Raw genomic sequence first — 22254 nt, forward strand, 5'->3', positions numbered from 1 at the left:
CTTCGGATAAACCACTTTATAAAACACAAACAATGCGACACGGGTAGATGATCCATAATCTAATCTTGTATCTGCTCAGTGTCTTCGTTTCTTTACTATTATGAGAACTTACCAGAGAGACTAGATGCCTCAAAAACGACAACAGGATAGAGGCGGGATATCCAGGGCAACCAAGACAAGAGGAAGCTAATGGGAAGGCAAGACTGACTGCTACAGACTTTGAGTAGTCAACACTTACACCGGACTTTAGGACCCGTAACTGTCATAATGATGGCACTGCAGCACTGCTTATGAGAACAGCATTTTGGAAAGAACCGGAATATCTATTAACCTGGCATGACTGAACGAGTTTTAGTGCACCCACACCTGCCCGGGCATCCTGAAGACCTTAATGTAGGTGAAGTAGATATAGATCTACTAATAGATCTAGGGAGGTGTCCATGCTTTATGAAGTGAAAATAAGCAAAGGATTGCAGAACATTAATAGTACATGTGTATATAAAATACATATATATATGTAAGATACATACATATGTGTGTACATACATGTTTGTGTGTATGTATATAGATATATATCTATGTGGACATATATATAGATATATATAGATAGATAGATAGATATCTATATAGATAGATATCTATGTGGATATATATATATATATATATATATATTCACAATTGTGCACACATATAGATACATGAATAATCAAATACCTATATTTATATGATCACAGAAAGGCAGATTCAGGGCAGAGTAGAATTTAATTTGTTCATATCTTAAATATGAGAATTTGGATGACATATACTTTCTCTATGCTTTATTTTATTTTTCAAAAAGAACTGAAATATACGTTTATAATTCAGAATGATAGCAAGTGTATGTGTGTTTTCTTAAAGGTTATATGATGAATTCTTTACACTGTATCTCATTGCCATCTAGGTCAATGGTTTTCATAGACTAGATACAATACAGAAAGACAGAGGATAGGGAAGAAGTAACCTTCAGGAGAGCTGCAACTTAAGGCAGAAATGAGGATGATATTTTATTACAGAAGAACAATGAAAGGAAATATATGAAGAGAAGAAAGCACATGAGGTGAAGGGAATGGAGAAAAAAATAATTTTTTATTAATCAAGACAAAGAATTCTGGAGATCAAATGTCTAGCACTCTGACTATAGTAATGATACTGTATTGTACACTTGAAATTTGCCAAAAGGGTAGATCTTATTTGCTCTCATAATTAAGATAACTCAATTAACTTCATTTAAAAGAAAAGGTAACTGTATGAGGGGATAAACATGTCACTCATCTTGATTATGGTAATCATAATGTTTACCTATATCAAAACATCACATTTTATGCCTTAAAACTATAGAATTTTTTTGTCAAATATACCTCAATGAAACAGGAAAAAAAACTGTAGAAATGCATATAATAACTGGGGATAAACAAATGTTAGATATATAACCTTAATATGTTGACTTTATGATTATTGAATTTGTTATAATAAATTTCATTTTCAGTTGAATTCTGCCATGACAACTTATAGCAACTTTATTCTAAAATGAAGCCGTGTAAGTTTTACATTTTAGAAGACTAGGAAGAAGAAGGAGGAGGAGGAGGGGAGGAAGAAGGGGAAAAAGAGGAAGGGGAGGGGGAGAAAGGTACATATTGAAAGTGGTAAGAAACACCCTGAAAACCATTCTGACTAGTTTGATATGAAGTTTGAATCAGGTACAGTAACACTAAGGGCACCTTGGTGAGTGTGTGCTACAAATACAGTTGCCTTGAGGAAGATGAGAGCAGGATTGGAATCTGGAAAGGAACAGGGGCTGGGAGGGAGCTTGCTGTTGCCATGACCCAATGTGGAGGTGAAGACAGGTCCAAAAAAACAGAAGGACTTAGAATTGAAAATAGGCAGGACTAAGTATCCCACAGCTGCTGGCATGATCAGAACCTGAAGTCAGGACTCCCATGGTGATCTCAACATTGCGGTCAGTCAAAAGACTAACCGACCGGTCTGTAGAAATGGCCAATGGATGGTAACACCCAGATTTTGTTGAGTTGGTTCAGTTTGTTATCTGGGACACTGAACATCTCAGAACATCCGCAGATAGAAAATGTTATGGGAGAGTAAATCCACAAGGGGAACAGAAGTGATTTGACCAGTATGTCGAGAGAGCCAGCTAGGAAGACTGAAAGTCCTACATGAGTAGCCAGAGGAAGCAGGACACCAACCAAATGTTAGGAAAATAACAGAAAATACTCTGCCAGTATTTTCCTCACCAGTGGTAGAGGAAGCAGTGGGGGCTGGAGTCTGAGGGAAAAACTTTCCCCAAGTGCCCATGCTCTGATCAGAAGAGCCAGGAGGCATGGAGGGTGTGGGAGGGCACTCTGTAGGCAGGCAGTGCTCAAAGAGGTCCTGGGTAGAGCTGTCAGGAATGGGCCCAGGATCCATGAAGGAGCCACAGGAAGCATCACGGAAAGTGAGCAAAGTCTGGGCAGAACGCAGCAGAGGGCAGAGAAATGCTTTAGAATGGCTGAAGGAAATAGGAGAGCTTCAGTGAGAAGTGCTGTTTAATCGGGTAAGGTGTGCGGTTGGGGTTCAGACCCATGAGAGAGAGTGTGGTAACTTTTTCATTGCAGAGCTCCATGGAGGTTTTCATTTCATTCTAGAGACAGAGCCGAGGCCACCTGGTACGGTACGAGGACCTCAGCCGGGATGCTGGCCCAGGAGTTAGTCAGATACGCCCAAGGACACATCTCCAGGGAGGGTGTGAGGAGGCAGGCTGAGCTCTACAGGGCGAGAGGGCAGAGGGGCCAAGTGTGGGTGCCTAAGAATCTCAGCTGGACCCATGAGCTTCATTCTGAAAAATCCCCCATCGGAAAGAATTCAGTAAAAGCTTGCTTCATTGAAGTTTTTACATATTTGTTGCCCATCTTCCTGAATCCTGCATCATGATAAACTCATTTTACATATAAATTTTAAATATATATGCTAGCTTCTGAGGACTTTTAATTGAAATATGAGGTTTTTTTCAAATATGTGTCAATCATAATTTTAATTTTATTTTCATTTTTCATTCATTTAATTATTTAAATACATATGCTTATATATACACAAATGTACATATATAAAGATGCTTAAGTTTGGTTTCAGACATTTGTCCATGAAATACATGTAGTTGAGCATTTTAATCGTTGTATCTAGACAGGGCTCTGCAAGTCAGTGATATTAATTACGATATTCATGCGGTATTAAAACTGCTTTCATAAAGCAAATATTTGAAGGGTCATTTTCTCCCTGTGTTCATGGGAGGGTGTTAAAACTGGTGATTTTAATTCTGACCAAGGATAGATGAAGTCAAATAGGAATGTAGCTAACAGAGTGATGCTCTAGATATTTTAAAATCTTTATTTGTCCATGTATGTGCTCATTGCATAAGACGTCTCGCAGCACTTGACAGCACAAGACACTGGAGCTATTTAGAGTCATAAATGCCCTCTGTGGACATTACAGACATGAAATATTTAATTAGGAACACTTTGGTTCGTCATGTTCGGATTCAGAAGTGATCCTGTGAGATCATCTACTGGCTTCAGTCTTCCAGCAAAACGTGTCATATGAAATACAAGCCTTTCTCTCAACAGCAAAACAATCCCTATTTCAAGTAAGTTCAAAATCACTTCACTGACTTCAAGGAAGCCATGGGGGTGCTTGCTGTTTCATGTTAAGAAAATGATAATAATTTGCATTTCTCCCTTGTAAGCACCTTAAAGGCGGGTGGGACTCCACATCCCTGTCCCACCCCAGAGATGTATTGTTTCAAGTGCAGCTGCTCAGCATCTGACCACAGGGAGGTGGCCACAGGGTGCCCATCGGTGAGTTGCCCTGCTCCCCCCCACTGCCAGGGTCCTACTTGGCACCATTGACAGCTATCAACACACTTCACGCGTCATCGGAAACCCAGAAAAACAACGACCAGGTCATTAACACCATCTTTCAAATACACGGGGCCAACCATCACTTAGAGGATTGTGAAGACCAGCAGAACACAGAGCATTTGGAATATTCTCTTTGTAAGTCTGCACATCGGTGACAGCCACTGAGTGACTGTCACCAATACAGACCGACTAGTGCCGAGCCTCGGGTGATGGGAAAGCCTGCTGTTGGAAAATATGAACCACAACCGAGCTTAATAATGACAAATGAACCTTTTGTGTTGTGTGTATGACATTCTGACGAAAATAGTATTTTGTTTTTCTGGAAACATATTAGTACAATATATTTAGCTATTTTTAGAACCCATAGAATATGTACACTTGTGGAACTCGTGGCCTGGAAGTAGCTATATAATATTAAAAAAAAAAAAAAAAACTTCAGTCATAGCACAAACTTCTCTGCCTCCCCAGCGATATAAAACAATAAATGTTTGGTCATTATTACAGCTATTTATTCAAAATCATTTATTGGGTCTCACAATTGGCCATCCACTGTGCAAGACTCAAAGATGTCATCATATACGTAGGCTTGCTTGCAAAAGATAATTTAAGTAACTAAGTAACATATTTCATTCAAATTTAAGATTTCTAAGATGTACAAAATAAACAAACAAAAACACTTAAAAATAAGAAGTAATGTTTAATTTTAGCTTCCCGCAAGTTAGGAATTGGGTCATAAAAAGCTCTTACTGTTTTGGGAATTTTCCCTATATTTTGGGAGATTTGACCATTTCTCCTGCTTCTGTTGAAAGGTATGGTCAGACACTCCAAGAACGGCTTGGAGTATGGAGGTAATCTTTTTACAACTTCAGATAGTAAAATAAAATAGATCTTTACCTACTTGTGGTTCTTTTTCCCTTTGCCCCCTCAGAGGGTAACATAGGTCCTGATTTACCAGGATAATTATAGGTTTTGGCTGTTTCCAGCTTAATTATTAATACATCACTCTTTAAGAGAGTTCTGGTTCAGTTAGTTAATCCTATGGTCAACCCATTAACTAGTTTGGTTTGCAAGAAAGTATAGAGTTTCTGCCACGAACCCGACGATGAATATGGCTTGGATAATTCAATAATACCACATTTTCACCCTGATATGCTGTCTTAGTTGAGCGAGTCTGACAAGACACATAAGCACACAGCGGTGCCATACTTCCAAGAACTGCGAGTTTAGCAGCTGGGAAAATAAGCTTGCAGAAGCCAAGCGGCAAAATAAGAGTGGAATGGTGTCGGGTCCCCGGCCATGAAAGACAGATGTTGTGAAAAGGACCTTTCCCCACGGACCATAGAGAATTGTTGAGGGTTTAATGCTAAAGAAGAACAGATTCGTATTTTACCTCTGTCCTCACTGCTGTAGAATTGCGGGCGTCAAGGCACTGTGGTGGAAGCTCCCATGAACACAATTTTAGCTCAAGATACATATTTGGGCAATAAGTATCAAAATTATGAATGTGTGTAAATTATTACTCTAATTCTAACTCAAGGACTTTAACCTGCCGAAATGGCTGCTAAGAGAGCGAACATAAAGATGTCTGTGGAAGCGTTGTTGACGACTATGGAGAGCGGGGCAGTCTGGACACTGTTGAAAAGAAGAGGCTGATGGAACACTGTGCACCCATTAAAAACCGTAAGTAATATCTGGAGATGAATACACTCTGCATCTACTAAAAGTGAGTTATATCTGGATACGTATTGTATATTATGTATATACATTACATATACACATACATATGCAGCATGTTACAGAGTAACAAAGCAATCTGTAAAATTGTGGCGTAATATTTAAAATTAAAAGGTGCCATTAAGAACCACAATGAGGAGGAGGAAGGAAGGCAATAAAGGAAAACCATGTCCTTGTGTATGTATCTGTGGTTAGAATACTATGTAGAATACTTCTACATAGATGTAGAAGTCTTAAAAAAGTACACAGCAACAGTCAGCACTGAACATCTTGGGGACTGAAATGTTTAGTTCCTTCACTTTTTGCTTTCCAGTTATCTGTGTCCTTTGGCTTTGTAAAATAGTGATCCCATATTTGTTTTATTAAATGCAAATTTATATACACATTTAGTTTTTTAAAAGATATTTCCCATTAATTGTGGACGATCAGTGAGGAAGGTGGAGAACGGAACAAGACCAGCAGCTGAGCTATCTCACAGCTATCACACTGCGCGCTAAGGAAAGATGCTGACCTAGAGTACTTGGTTGCTAGAACACTGACAAATGGAAAAGGGAGAGTGAATCCAGAGGGCACTTAGGGGTGAAGGAAAAACGCTCAATAGAGGAGGCAGAGGAGGAAAAGAGTCTAGAATCAAGGTCATTGTCTGGATAGCACGACAATATGAGGGACTCAGAGAAAGGCTGTTGGAGGGGAAGCAGATTGGTGAGGTAGAGAGAACCAATGTTCTCTTTATCTATCCACTTTAAGGGCTGCTAGGCTGCCCCAGAAACGCCCTCGGACCATCTGGACTTAGGGCACGGTGCTTAGGTAAGCTGATGAGGTAAGCATCACTCTCATGGGAGAAGACAGTGCTTGAAGCAATGGAGGTAAGAAGGGCTGGGGTGTCTGGGTGGCTCAGTGGTTTAAAGCCTCTGCCTTCGGCTCAGGTCATGATCCCGGGGTTCTGGGATCGAGCCCCGCATTGGGCTCTCTGCTCCACGGGGATCCTGCTTCCTCCTCTCTCTCTGCCTGCCTCTCTGCCTACTTGTGATCTCTGTCTGTCAGGTAAATAAATAAAATCTTTAAAAAAAAAGAAAAAGAAAAAAAAGAAAAAAAAAAAGAAGGGCTAAGAGGTGATCCTCTAATAGTAGCGATAACATTAATAACTTCGAGGCGTTCCCATACATGGTCATTCATCTGATAAACACAGAAACACCATCAGGTTCAATATTATCATCATTATCAAGATTATTGGCAAATGAGAAAACTGATAGATTTTAGGTTTTTCCCAAAGCACATGGCCAGGAAATGGACAAAGACTGGAGCCTGGGGCTTTAAGTAATGCATCTGGTTCTCTCCCACCATACCACTGCCCTGCAAGACCCCGGAATCATGTATCTGGGGAGAGACAATCGTGAAATTAGAACTGTCTCTTAAGGTGAATTGGAGATATAAAGGAAATAAAGAAAGGCCAGAGGAAAAGAGAAACGAGCTGGAAGATGGTGGAAACAACTCCCTAGAGACCTCCGTTAGCTTGCAGGAGCCTCAGGCAACTGGAATTTCTCTCCAGGTGCACTTTGGGGGAAATCAGTGACCATCATGGGCCTAGCATCCCTGCAAAGGGATGTTTCGCTGTGAGCCTCCTTTATTTGACTCTATCAGGCTAATGGCTTCTTGGCTGGTTTTCTCATCTTTCTTCTGTCGTGGGATCTCCAAGCAAGCAGAGATCTCAGCTGCTCTGTTTGCCAGTCTTTGGGAACTATCAACAGTGTGTGACTCAAAAACACAATGAGTGAATAAGTGTTGTATTGCTTTTGCTACACGTGTAATTATTAATGCGCGTAAACAAGAAAAGCACTGAAAAGAAGAAAATGCGAAAGGAGATGTGTTTAGATGCAGAGTCCTTAGTAAATATTAAAAGGCAAAAAAAAAAAAAAAAAAAAGACCACTTCTAAGATATGTCAACCTAAGTGGGAAAGGAAAACTAGTTATTTCTGCCTCCTTTTCCCATAAAATAAAACACAAACACACACATACAAACACACACACACACACACACACACACACACACACACACACCCCTCATAGAAAACAAAACAGAAATAGAAAACTTCTGCCTTTCTGCCATAAGGACTAGATTCATTCTTTCGAGCAAATTCTGGACATACAATTATTGAAGTGTCCTCTTGTAAAGCCACTTTCGTGTTAAAACAACACCACCACCAAAAAACCCCCAGTAAATTCTGTGGACTTTTCTCACAGCAGTGCTTCCTGGGTATCTCACGCTTCTCCACTGCCATAAATAAGCACCATTCTAGCCTAGATCTTCACTCACTCACATCAAGTGAACTCTTACTGGATTTTTGTCTTTTCTTTCTTTCTTTCTTTCTTTCTTTCTTTCTTTCTTTCTTTCTTTCTTTCTTTCTTATCTTTCTACTGTGGTCTGCACATTACTTACTGACAGGTGAGTCATTCTAAAAATGCTGTCTCCATCGTGTGTGTGTGTATAAGTACATACACGTGTGGACAGAAGTGTGTGTGTAATTCACATTTTGGCATAAGATGCAAGCGGATCCAAAGTGCAGACCTTGTTTCTTGTTTTATCCTGGAGCACCAAGAGGAGATGATAAAAACAGCTGCACTTGCTCTAAGAAGGCAGTACTTGGGGTGTTGAGAGAAAATCAGGTTAGTGGGAAGAAGGGTTGTAGGCTTCCCTGTGGCAGGAAAGAAAGGATGCCAGGAAGGGGATGCACAGAGACTCGAGAAGGAAAGAGTCTCAGGAGACAAACTCAATTCACGGACAAGGTACAAAAACGAAACAGTGGTAATGAGGACAATGTTGGCAATGGAGGAGCTGCCGCAGTGACACGACACACTGAGAGTGGACAGGGATGAAATAGTGAGTCAGAACATGACGATGGCCAGCAAGCACTAAGGGGCACGTCGTGTGCCAGGAAGGAAGCTGGCGTGCAACCGGACTTTCTGCCAACGTGTTCAGTGACCCAGAAGACAAGGATGGGGCCGTTAAACAGAGCACATCATGACTCTGGACGGGAAAGAGCTCTGTGACAGAAAGGATGGAGATACTCAGGACAGTGTCACACCAATAACCACGTCTCTAGATGTCTCTCTACCAACCTGGGAATCCCTAATGGGTAAATATCACCTACTGAACTTATTTAAATTCCATTTCAAAACCATAAACTATTACATGTAATATTTAGTTTTGCCTTAACTTTAAAATTATCTGAATGCAAATGAATGACTTTAAACCTGCATGAATTTGTTATTTCAAATTATGTGAAAAATCTCCCAAGTAATAAAAGTTCATTCTCCTTCCCCAGAAAGGGATCTGATAGACAGCATTTTCTTATAAGCAATAAATTTAAAGCAACTTTTCAAAAAAGTTTTTAGATAGTAAGACTTGTTCATTGAATAAAAGGTGTAAATGTATAGTTGTTGTAACTAGTTAGCTATTCCTTAAATACCTCTCAAATTCATCTTCTCTTCTCCAATCTTGATATCACTCTCCTGAGGTAGCCTCATATAATCTTCCATAATTATAACAAAGTCCTGATGTTTCCTGCTTCAAGTCACTTGTCCTTCAAATCTGTCCACCTGACTCTTGGCATAGTGATGCCTCCAAGACATATACACGGCAGTGCCACTTAATCCCCCTCTGTTTCCTGACCCCCAGTCATTACCATGACATGTAAACCCTTTACCTATCTTTCAGGATCTGAATTATGTCTTTTTAAATGTCATTAATAATTGTAATGAAGAAGAAGAGAAGGAGGATGAGGGGGAAGGTAGAGGGGAGGAAGAGGGAAGGAGGAGGAGAGGGAGGAAGAAGAGTGGGGGAGGGAGGGAGGGACTGAGCAGTTGCCAGAAGATGTTCTAGGTGCTTCGTGCTGATACCCTGTTCTTCACAAGGGCGTTCCCCAGGATCTAACCAAGCTGGCACCTGGATTGCTGACTTGCACCCTCTATAATGGTGAGAAATAAATTTCTTTGTTTATAAGGTACCCATCTGTGGTATTTTGTCATAGCATCCTAAACAGGCAAAATTCAAATGCCTAAAATCTTTGAAATTCTCAGAGTTTGACATCAACAAAAATACTCTCTAAGGAGCTCAAACTAAAATTAGGTACTGAAATTACGTCACCACAGAATGCATTTGAAATATAAATATATCTATGTGTATACATATGAAGATACAGACATACACTTGCATTCCATGTATGGACTCTGGGGAAAGTGGTCGGTGTTTAATCTTCCCAATGGAAACCACATGGATGAACTTTTCAGAGCATCTGCTAATAATTCCTCTAATCTGTAATGGATGAACCATATATCACCTTCTCAAGAATTTGGTCATACAAGTTATTGCAAGTTCTACCTGAGAAAGCTGAGTTATTGAATGTATATATGATGAAATAATTTAACAAATATCTAATTGCTGAATTAATTTTTATTGACCCTCTACTAGACTCATATGGCAGGAACAGTTACTACACTTGGAGGTTCAGAAATTTGCTTCTCCCCTAAATTGGGTCTTCTTGAGGATTTTTTTTTTTTTTGAGATCTATTTATTTGTATGACAGAGAGAGAGAAAGCAAGCGACTGTGAGCAGGGAGAGGGACAGAAGGGGAGGGAGAGAGAATCTTAAGCAGACTCTGTGCCCAGCCCTGAGCCAGATGTAGGACTTGACCCCAGGACACTGCGATCAGGACCTGAGCTGAAACCAAGAGTTGGATGCTCAACCCACTGCAACAGCAAGACTCCCTGAGGAAATGATTTTTAACTTTCTACCTAGAACATACTGCATAGTAGTTTCTCCTAATATATATCTATATACAGTACACACACACACACACACACATCAGATATATATGTTTAACAATTATTATTTACAATTAATTATTTAATATATGATCTGTTAGAGCATGTATAATATTTATATATTATGTATTCAATAATAATGCAGAATATATTGATATAATTAAGAACAATTTATATATATGTGTGTGTGTGTGTGTATATATATATATATATATATGAATAGATTTCTAGTATTCTTTTTAAGTTGACACTGTACAATATGACAAATTGTGATATTCACAACCCAGCTTTCTTTGGTCATTATCTTGTACAAGCGAGTTTATATTAATGCTTCGTACACATGGACACGTCACTTGATTGTGTAAGAGTCAAAGCAAAAAATGAGACCAGGAGAGTCTATAATCATTGAGAGAATTAAGGTTTCAGTCAAAGATGAGCTTACTACGTAAACTCCAACTGACACTGGGAATTGATTTCAGTTTTCTATCCTATTTTATTTCTTAAAAGTTTGCAAATCAAGTCAAACACACAGATTGAGGCAGATCAGCGCTCCTTATCTAGAACTCTACGTTCATGCTTCTACCAAGAGTCATTGTCTGGACGCCTTTGCATAACTGTCCTTCCCTCTTATGCTCAATATGTAATATACCTTCATCACCATGTGCTTAGTCGGGAAACCCCCTTATTTGGAATGTCTCCCAAGGAATCAAATTAAGCCTAATTATACTTAATGGCAATGACTGCTTCTTAATTTGGATGGTAATTCTGCTTAATTGAGATGCCTTCAGGTGTCTAAGTGGTGTTCTAGTAAAGAGTAGTGGTGTGCATGAGAGCATCAACCTGCAATGTCTTGTTTCTTCTCTGAACATTTCACCAAAATAAAGGAAAAAAAGACAAAGAATTTAAGGAAGCAATGTAACACAAGATTCCCAAAATTTAATGTGTTCATTGTTGAGTGTTCAGAATCAACAAAATCTGTATGAAATCATGAGAAATATCCATGTAAATGTATGCAAAGATGAGACAGAAACGTGAAACTTCTAAAATGAGAAAAATGTGTCAATCTAAATGGCATACATTCATTATTTTACTGATTTTTTTTAGAGTTGGGCCAAGTCGAAAAATCAAATTCAAAATGTCAAAGAACACACTTCAAGCATTTTAACAAATTTTTAGGCTACTGGAGTCTGCTAAAACAGGAAAATAATGGGGTCTAAAGCACATCATAAACAAAATATGAATCTGATGATAACCAAAACCTCTTTGACATTATGCTTGTGTGCATGTGGTAGGCACACTTGTTACCACAACCATCAGCCCCGCCTTCTGGCTTCCAGAGAGTTCTTTCCTCAGGCTCCCTGGGAGCTGGAGCATGGGCGTTTGATTTAGTGGGACCTGGAGAGAAGTCTGCTAGGACATTCTAGAAAACTTCTTCCATTTTTGGGAAAGACAAGCCTCATTTCTTCATTGATCATGATTATGTCACAGCCATCTTGTGACCTGAGGGTGGGGGTGGGCACTGTTACCCCCCTAGATACGGAGGAGGAAACACCGGAATCATCAACGTTTCTGAGCTCCTAAATTAAACCTGGAATCTCGCTGGCTCTGCCCTTTTCTTATGTGAAATAATGTTTCTTAAAAACTTCTTCTAATACCTACAGCCAAAAACATTGTATTGAGATACTGAATAACCTATGATTCCATTTCCATATGGCACCCCTCAAGGTGATAATGGAATATGGAGGTGCGGACCTAAGTGACTCTCCTCCCAGAGAGAAGAGCTAATGAAAGGCCATCACAGGGCAGTGGAAAGACACCCAGGTCCTCATCCTCGGGAGGTGCAAAACAGCTGTGAAATCTTTAATGAGTAGTTTACATCCCGGGGATCTCGGTCTTGTGCCTGTCAGGTAAATGGTGTTTAGACAATAGGAAGCTTCCTTTTAGATAGGGATTTCGATTATTCTAGTATGTTTGGGAAGGATAGAAACTCAGATATATAGGTATATCTGTAGGATAAAAGTATTCATGATTATTCATCTGTGATCTAGATTTAAATGAATTCTGAAAATACTGGAAGGGTTTCAATCAAGTTTCCTGACGATTTAGCTTGGAGTCACTGCCTGTCCTATCAGAACACCATGGGTTCACTGTTTCTTCCATACAAAGGCCTTCAGTACTTTGAAGTTCTTTACCTGACACATAGAATTGCAAAAATCCCTACCATTCTTTATAGTGGAAGCCCACTCCACCCTCCAAATGACACAGGGAGGAAAACACGCCATCAGCATGACTCTCTTGACTCTTCGTGGCTTTTCTGCATGACATCATATACATCCCAGATCTCAGCAGCGTACAACACACTTCTGAATTCCAAATTTACATCTATCAGTTATGTCCACTTGAATGACTATACAGCAGGCTCCTCACTCGCATTATGCCCAAAACCAAACTCATTATCTCTTCCCATAAGAAAACAAAACAAAAACAAAAAACAAAAACACTGGTTCCTGAGGACCCTTCCCTGGTTCAGAGTAGGGAGAACCTATACTATTCCAGACAAGAACAATCTGGAGAATAAAGGAAGGTCATTATTAACAAGGGTGCCGGGACCACAGATGATGCAGGGCAGGGTATCCTCAGAGGGGCTGAACACATGCTCATTCTGGTAAGGGATTCACCACCACCTCCAGACCCATTCTTGATATTCCCCTGAGTCCATTTCCTTCATAGTTACCATACTGTATCCTTGAGACTTGCCAAGAGAACAGATCTTAAAAGTTCTTACCATAATAATTAAAAAAACCCTATAATTATGTGAGATAAAATACGTTAACTGTTTTGCTACATATATGTGTGTGTATACATACATAAATACATATATATATATATATATATATATATATATATATATATTTACATTATACACCCTACAGTAAAACAATATTAGGTCAATTATATCTCAGCAAAGCTGGGGGAGGGGGAGAGCACAGAACCTCCAGATCATTGGGAGGCAACCGAATGAAGGACACTCACTTTGTATCTAATTCTGGATGGGCTTTCTGATAAATGTGGATCTATCTACACAAATGCAGCGTGAGCTTTTCCCTTCGAAAGGGAACAGTGAGGGTGTATGACATCTGTGCGGCTGTGTGTCATAAACAGCCGTCTGAGCTGGAGTATTGATGGCATCAGCTTCGCAGAGGTGGAAGCCGAGAGCCTTACCTTGTCTGGGTCTGTCGTGGTGATGACCCACACACAGTGAGCATTGTCCTCATACTGCACCGGGTAGTTAGGGGACGTAATGACGCCACTGGGTCCACGCAGATTGGAGCCACATGTTCTAGCTAGAAACACATAGAGATGGTATTATTTTCTGCATCATTTTATCAGTGTGGTGAAGACATAACAGAAACATGGAATGTCAAATTAACTAATCACTAATTATGATAAAAAATGGTTCATGAAACTCAAGTTGGTGAGGGAAGTTTGCTCAGCCATCTGGACCCTTGTTTGGGACTTGGAACGTGCAACAGAACCCAAGGCATTACCATTCACAGAATGACCATTTTCCTGATGCTACCATGTACAGTGTCCAGTCAAACTGGCCCATCTCCATCCCACTCTGACTCAAAGAGAGTCTGCATGTACATGCGGCTGGACATGAATGTCGTGGAGGGAAAGCAAGTGCAGGGGCTCCGGAGACCCCCACTATGCCGTCTTCTGTAGGACAATTTCGTCTTCTGCACTAAAAATGAGGATGGTGGGACAGATCATCTCAAAAGTCTCTTTCAAGCTTTAGATTCTATTCTGCAATCAACTATGCAAATTTCTTTACAGCACAATGCAAACAGGAACTTCAAATAGAGTCGACAATTTAGAGAAAGAAAATAGACATAAGGACTCTGAAAGGAAAAAGGAAAAAAGAAAAAAAAAGGACCTTAAATTGAGAGACCAAGCAAATTATAGAAATGACATAACCCACAAATATGACTGTTTTTTACTATAAAACAAGGAGTTCAACTGACCTCCATTTTAAGAAAGGTTTGTTTTTGGTTTTTGTTTTGTTTTGTTTTGTTTTTTTCAAATCAATAGATAATTTTTAGAAATCAAGTGTTGGCTTGCAATGCAACCCAGACTTCAATTCACATTAATAATTTGAAGTGGGTTTGAGAAAAGAGCAGGAGAAACTAATTTCACAAGAAAGAACTAATGTAAGGGAAGCTCGAGTTCATTTTTCTTAGACTTCATATTACACAAACTGATTAAACTGTCACCCAATAAAAGATTAATCCTAGTCAGGACCCATCTTGCCTTTGTTCTTTTTCTTGGCTGAGCACCCACTCCAGGTCAAGGATTGTTCTGGGAGATTCAGTCACAAAATTGAGAGACAGGATTCTGACTTCCAAGGGCCATCTTATTGCTGAAGGGTCAGGAGAAACCATTTAATTGAGCTTTTCCTAATTGCCCCCAGGAATATACACTTCTTGTTCTATGTATCAACATAATAGTGAGACAAATCATACCTATTCCTGATGATAGTTCTTTATTGTAATGATTAACTTACAGAGCTATCTTTCCTACAAGGTTGTGAATTACTTGACCTTGAGAAAACGTCTTTCCCTTATACTCAGCACCATGTCCGCTGTCCACAATTGCAGACATAAAAATGTGAGAGTAGACAAATTTTCAGTGGTTCAATACTTTGAAAGTAATTAGCTAAAAATTCATCTGCTATACATTGAATAACAAAAACATGGGGTAATCAACATTTAAAATACTGGCATTTACTTTGCAAATGGATGAGATTCCTTAGATGAAGATGCATAAAAGATGGTCTGGTTTTCAAAATTCTGGTGTGTCCTGGCTCAAAAGGTCCTCCAACAGAGAGCTAACTGCCCACATACGATTCCACCTCAGCACTCAAGGACTCTAATTTTAGGAACATGTTCTCAAAAAAGATCGTGTGCTTCAGATGGGAAAGCTTCCTAAAGCACCTTATTAACAGCATTCATGAGGAAACCTCAGAAGAAAAGTTATCATCAATAAATGTGGAGTTGCAATATCTTTATCTAACATGCTCATTCCTGGCTCAATTTCGCACCGAAAGGCTGATGGAAGCATAATGTTCTGTTACTTGATATTTTTTTACTTAATTTTGAATTAATAGTATCAAGGTGCCATTCTAAGGATTTCAAACTTCAAAACAACACTTCTAAAGAGTGAGTGAGTGAGTACAGTGGGGAACTAATTTGTTATATTCCCACTAACAACTTGTGCCCATCCAGCCATTAGCCCCAGCTGTCATTCTGATAGAAAGTTCACCAAATCTGACATTCCTTCAACAGCCTTGCGTCCCACTTGTCTTCTTTGAAGCTTGACCCTTAACTTGACTTATTCAAATTGCCTACCAGCTTTCCATGAAATTCATCTTACTATTGCTTGGGGAAATATGATTTTTAGTGATCATATATTTCAGTGAGATAACCATTAGTAAAATATTTATAGGAAAGCAGCACGTTTCCCCGAGTTTCATGCATACTAAGAACTGTGTTTCACATAGAGCGAGGGATGAATCCAGTCGCCTCAGAGACGTTTTTCACCAGAAATTGTCAGATTAATTCATAAAGTAATTTTTCTTTTTCTTTTTTGTCTTAGAAACATATCTCCATTTTTCAATGCATTTTTCCAATCTATTAAATTTAAGTATTTTTTAACCCCTACTTTTAATCAAGCCATCAAAATAATCAGCAAAAATGAGATACGTGGTGTATTCTGTTTCGATAATTAGAACAATTCCTAGCATTTGATCATTTTCCCCATAAATACTTGTTGTCATTTTTAAATAGTATAATGACTCTAAATAATATGATCTAACTATAGTTATTTAATTCTAATCCTCTGTTTTAGGAAACTGTTAGAACTTTAGCTAGTATCAAAGACTTTACCATTCTAAGTCTTCTCCATCCCCATCATCTGTTTCTTCCCCAAATGATGATACTGCCATCATCACACCAATTACTAATGACTCATTCGGTGCTGCTTTCCATATCACGGCCCTCCTGCCAATCACAGATAACCTTCAGACTTTCCACTGGCGACCACTCACAGTCCAACCATCCTTGTGCAGATCTTTATTGAATAATAATGATGCATTTTGAATTATCATGACTCTATGGATTATTATCCAGGGCCACACAGTGGCTGTCATGCAGACTGGGTATTATCTTTTGCATCTCCTCCAGTTGTCTGTTCCCCAGGGGTTTTTTTTTTCTACCCTGTGGTTCTGTGGCAGGTTATACAAAATGGCCAGCTCCCTGAATGTTAGGGCCAAGTAAGCCACACCGTTTGCTGTGTCACACCCCAAACTTCTTCCTCATCAGCGTCAAGCATAGGAAGGCTAAGATCCTTCAGATCCTCTGTCTATCATACGTCTTTTAAAACCTAATCTTTGTGCAGAATAAGAAGAGTCAGAGAAGAGCACACCTCAGGTGACAGAGGAACCAGAACTAAGTGCTCCACTGGCACGTGTCCCACAGGTGAGCAGCACACCCTACAGAGCTACGGGATGTTCGGTGTATGTGTTTCTGTACCCTGACCTCTCCTCAAGGTCATGTTCTGTGAGACGATGAGGGAGGGGCCAGCCTGCAGGGCAGGAAGGAAGAAGGGAGCTGAGGATCAGCCCAGCATGCAGAACCGTCTGTAGGAGGACGACTGGTTCCAGTTTATCTGCAAACCACATCTGTGCTGCTTTGCCAGTGGTTTTCCTGCTGTTCTTGATGAGGAACTCAACCAGTGCTGTGGACATTCAAAAAGCCATGCTATTATCTGATTCGGATGGCTAGAACTCTGAAGGTGTGTCACCTGGCCTGTCTCCTTCCACTCCTGGACTCTTAGCTGACTCCTCAGCGCATGCTGGGCATGGATCCTGTAGCTTTCCAGACAAGTACAAACTCGTTAGCTTAGCAAAGCTGTCGGGATGACGACAGAGCAATTGCACAGTGTCCTTGGAGGAGGGGGGCCTTCCTCCCCAGCACTGGCTTCTGTACTAAACAAGCATTCAGTGGTCCCCAAAGTATTTCATTGGCCAACATACTTAAGTAATGATAATACTGTAATATCAAACAAGATTTTATAGAAAGATTTAAAAATATTCCCTTAGTTGAAATGTATATGTATATGTTTATACATATTATAGTTGAACACCACTTTCTACTCATGCTAAGTCTCTCCCTTATCAAGATTTCCTGGAAATACAATGTCTAATATAAAGTAATACACACTTAAATGCTTAATAATGCTTAATAAATGGTCTTGGGTAATTGCTGTGACCTAATGCACAGCTAGTATTACTCAGCAGCTCTGTTCTAAACTTGGAAGCTCAAAGTTTACTTATATGTCATACGGTTTTAAAATTAAATGAGAATTCACAAAATGATAGTGGAAAATACATCAAGAGAGAAAGTGAACAGGGAGAAAAATGCTGATTTTGAAGGTAAATATATGCCATTTCTCTATTTATCAATGAATATTTATTAAGTACAAACCATATTTGTTTCACATAATTTACCTTATGTAATATGAAGTAATAATTTGTCTACTTATGTAAATTCAGTCCCAGGAATCGGTACTGTTCTATAGTAACCATTTAATTAATCAAGTTAATTGGAGGGGAATATTCTAATTGACTAAATTTAAATAAAGAGGTTACCTAGACTCACATCTGAAGTATGTTTCAAGCACATTAATAATATATTTGATACTCTGTTTCCTGCATGTTTTTAGGAGAAGGCATTGTTTCCAACAACAACTTTTATAGTTACTTCCAGATTGTCAACCACAGCAGAGAACGCATGTCCGAAAGGTTAGGAGTTGCTTTTCCTCATCACAGCTTAGTTCCAAGCCTGATTTATGCAGTTCCTAGACATCTAATCTTAATTTATTTCATATTACACCCCTCAGTCTATTCAATGAGTATAATAAAAGTAACTCCATCTGTGAGTGCTGTCAGGACTGAAAGAAGGAGATCAAGGAAGGCACTCAGCGTGTGGCCCAGTACATCACAGGCTCTGTATTACAGAAATACATGTGACATTCTTATTGTGAGTATGGCGCAGTATCAGGCATGGGCAATAGAGCAGAGAGAGAACAAAACCGAGACCCTTGCCTTCCTTGGACAATTCAATGCATAGACATACGCCATCTAATCTAACATGGACATAGCAGCTTTCTAGGAAGGTCTGAGTAAGGGTTGGCAGAGTATCTGGAAAGGGCTTACTCGGGAGGATGGTGGCCATGGAAGGATTTTGGAAGAGAAGATGTTTGAAAAAAGGTGCAAGACAGACAGCCATGTGGACACCTGGGGAAAGTGTCCCAGGTAAAAAGACAACACATGAGAGGAGGCTAAATCAGAAACTTCCCAATTATGTTCTAGGAATGTAATCAGCACCAAATTAATATTAGTGTTCAAGTCATTTTATGTCAACAGAATTTGAGAGTACTATAAAAATACACAGCTTTATTATTTCCAATAACCTAATAAAAATATATTTTTTACCCAAGTGGACTTTAACTGAAAAGCATAAAACCTTGGGAGTCTAGAAGCAACAAGAGAAATTTTCCCCAGTACACTGGAATTATAATAAAAGTTATAAGTCTGTATGTCTCTTTAAATCTCCGAGGTCACAGCTATCTGGTAAAATAATCAGTATACAAAGTATCATCTTAAAATTAAATCTGACATAATGAAGAGTTCTCATTCAGTTATAAGTGGTTTTTTTTTTTTTAAGATTTTATTTATTTGACAGACAGAGATCACAAGTAGGCAGAGAGGCAGGCAGAGAGAGAGAGAGGAAGGGAAGCAGGCTCCCTGCTGAGCAGAGAGCCCCATGTGGGGCTCGATCCCAGGACCCTGAGATCATGACCTGAGCCGAAGGCAGAGGCTTTAACCCACTAAGCCACCCAGGTGCCCCTATAAGTGGCCTTTTGACTATTATTTACAAGTCATTTCTGTGAGGACAGAGAATATGGGCAGGAAACAATAAACTATAGAAGTTCTTGGTAAATGACAATTTAGTAAGTTGAAGGTCATTCTTAGCTAGCCTAACCCAGAGTCCCAAAGCAACAGCTTTATTCTGTGACCCCCTGTGGCTCTAACTGGCTTCCATGTAACCACAGTTACAACTGCAAATGATACTTCGCTTTTCTTAAGTGCTCTTTCAACTTGGTGAGCAACTAAAAATACTAATTCCACAGATCAGAGTGCATGAGTCTTAAAGGAAGTTCTCTCACTAAGACCCTGTAAATATTGATGGAAGGAAATGCTAAGCTGAAACACTTTACTTAAAAAAAATATAATAAAACTATGTCCTCTTCCTTTGTTTGTTTGCTTAGTTTAAAAGTCTACTGGCAAAGATATTTTATGTATGTTTGCACGGTGCACAGTACTTTATCCTGTGAAAAATCATAATAGTTTTCATATCTCTAAATGAAGTAAGCACAATTTCAAACAAAATCTCTTGTATAATTATCAAGCTATGACAACCATTCATCTATTTGGTAACAGGAGGAAAAGGTAATCCTCTCCATCTTCAAGGCTAATTAGCTAATGTAAGCATTGGCTAAGGATACCAGTGTCCAGATGTGAAAGATCACTTCTGACTCATGAGAGTTTGTCAGATGCTTCCATCAGATATTCCTTCTCTAGGGCAGGCACAGTGATTACTTAAGAGTTAGAGACCCTTCATGAAGATGGGAACCTTGAGAACCAGTCCTTAATTCATCCATCAGAAATCTCAGAAGGGTGCAAAGCTCAGACCAGGGGCATTTTATTGCATTTGAGAGACGGTTGAATTTAGAACATGTCGGCTGAGATGATCAACATGAGGGCTCCTTTAGTTTTTTAATTTATTTAAATTCAATCAGCCAAGGTATAGTACATCATTGGCTTTTGATATAATGTTCAATGATTCATCAGTTCTATATAACGCCCAGTGCTCATCACATCATGTGCCCTCCTTAAAGGCTTCTTTAAAGGCTCAGAACAAATCAAGAAAACCCAAACCATGAGTTTTTCTTCTTACTTACTATTTATTACGTGAGAGCAAAGACTAGAAAATGAACTCAGAGAATCACCCTTGTCGTTTGGGACCTATAAATAGCTAAGAAAGATTTCCTACAGCCTCTTTTGGGTGGTATTTGAAAAATCACCACATTTCATGGCAGCCATCTCCCCCTACATATTAGATATCGCAAGATACCTTTACACAGAAATAGTTATAAAATCTCTCCTAATTATTTTTTTTAATTTCCACTTAAAAACTGTTTTCCTCCCCACTCTCCTATAATTGACAAGCCCATCATTAGCAGTAAGTAGATGGACTATTTAATGAAGGGAACAGTGACAGACTCAGAGTTCCTAAATACTACCCACATGAAAAACTTACTAATTTTAATAGAAGAAAGTACACTCTCCAGTGAGGGACGCCATCCAGCAACACAGCATGGCTCACTGCCCTTACTTCTTCTCTTCATATCCATAAGGGTGTTCCTGCTTTCCCACAGACCAAGCTAAGTATCTAGGGTTGTAATGTCCATAGTGGGCACTGGCCAGAGTGACTATTGAACACGGGAGACGTGGCTAGTCTGAGCTGAGATGCACTCTAAGTGTTAAATTCCCATGTATTTCCAAGTCATGGCATAAAAATAAAAGAAAGAAGGTTAAGAATTTTTTTTCTTATAATCCTTACATTGATGATATATTAAAAGGATAATATCTGAGGGATAGTGTGTGAAATAAAATATGTTATGAAAATTAACTTCACCCGTTTCACATTTGCTTTTTACTGGCTTTTAATCTGCTAGTAGACTTTTTAAAGATAGTTTTAATTACATATATAGCTTGTATTTTATTTCTAGTGGAGAGCATGAATCTAGAGTTTCCTCAAAACAATCCTCTAAAGGACCAGTCCACAGATGTCCTAATGCATTTGGCCATTCAGCGCAGGAGCAATTGATCCTGTCATGTTACACGGTGATTACCTGATGTTGTATGAGACTCTGCTTTCCAGACTAGACGGGTGTGTATTCATGCTGGCCTTGAATAAGAAGGCTGACCTCTTGTTAGAGAACCACGTGGCTAGAAGGGGAGTGCAGGGTGGAGAAGGGGAATGCCCAGGTTTCCTACTTAACCATGATGCTCACAGATAAGCCTCTCCAGTCCAGAAACTGGGTTGTCCTGTTTACACCATTCCAGCTTTTTTAATACATATTGCTTAAACTCAGCACTGATACAAAAATGCCAACACAAGTGAAAGAAGACTGAGTAACCACAGGTGTCCTCTCATTCACAGAAAGTGCAGGTGATATAGGGAAGAAACAGCAACAACCATCACCCAATAAAACAGAACCAGAAACAGAGCCGTCATCATGACGTCTGTCTGGTGATTCATCCCACCTCTCCTTCTTATGGAAGTACACCACCTCGGCAACAACTGCTGCTTCACTTAATGTCTACATCCCCCCTCTTCCGTGGAAACATACTTGCTTGCTCTATATTTGACTGCCCAGACTCAAAATTATATTCCAAAGCCCCACAACAAGGTCGGAATACTTGGCCAGCAGTACTGAGCAGAAATACCTCTGATGTTTCTTGCTGGGCCTCTACCTGCTTCCTCTAAACCCCCTGTGTCCTATTACCTGGGATTTGGACAGCATATTGGACCATGAGCAGGAGGGCCTGACCACATGCTGATAA

The 22254-nt window shown here is 39.5% G+C and overlaps 1 protein-coding gene across 1 annotated transcript in view; it reads right to left on the reverse strand.

Moving 5' to 3' along the window:
* Nucleotides 1–22254, reverse strand: part of LOC111144434 (CUB and Sushi multiple domains 1) — a 1720260-nt gene that overhangs the window by 553243 nt on the left and 1144763 nt on the right. Inside the window, exon 9 of the mRNA XM_022498737.1 lies at nucleotides 13725–13846. Coding sequence (XP_022354445.1) covers nucleotides 13725–13846 — 122 coding nt within the window. The remainder of the gene's footprint in view (nucleotides 1–13724; nucleotides 13847–22254) is intronic.

Source organism: Enhydra lutris, unplaced genomic scaffold (genome assembly GCF_002288905.1).
Source record: "Enhydra lutris kenyoni isolate GAN:26980312 unplaced genomic scaffold, ASM228890v2 scaffoldscaffold11, whole genome shotgun sequence".
Taxonomy (NCBI): Eukaryota; Metazoa; Chordata; class Mammalia; order Carnivora; family Mustelidae; genus Enhydra; species Enhydra lutris.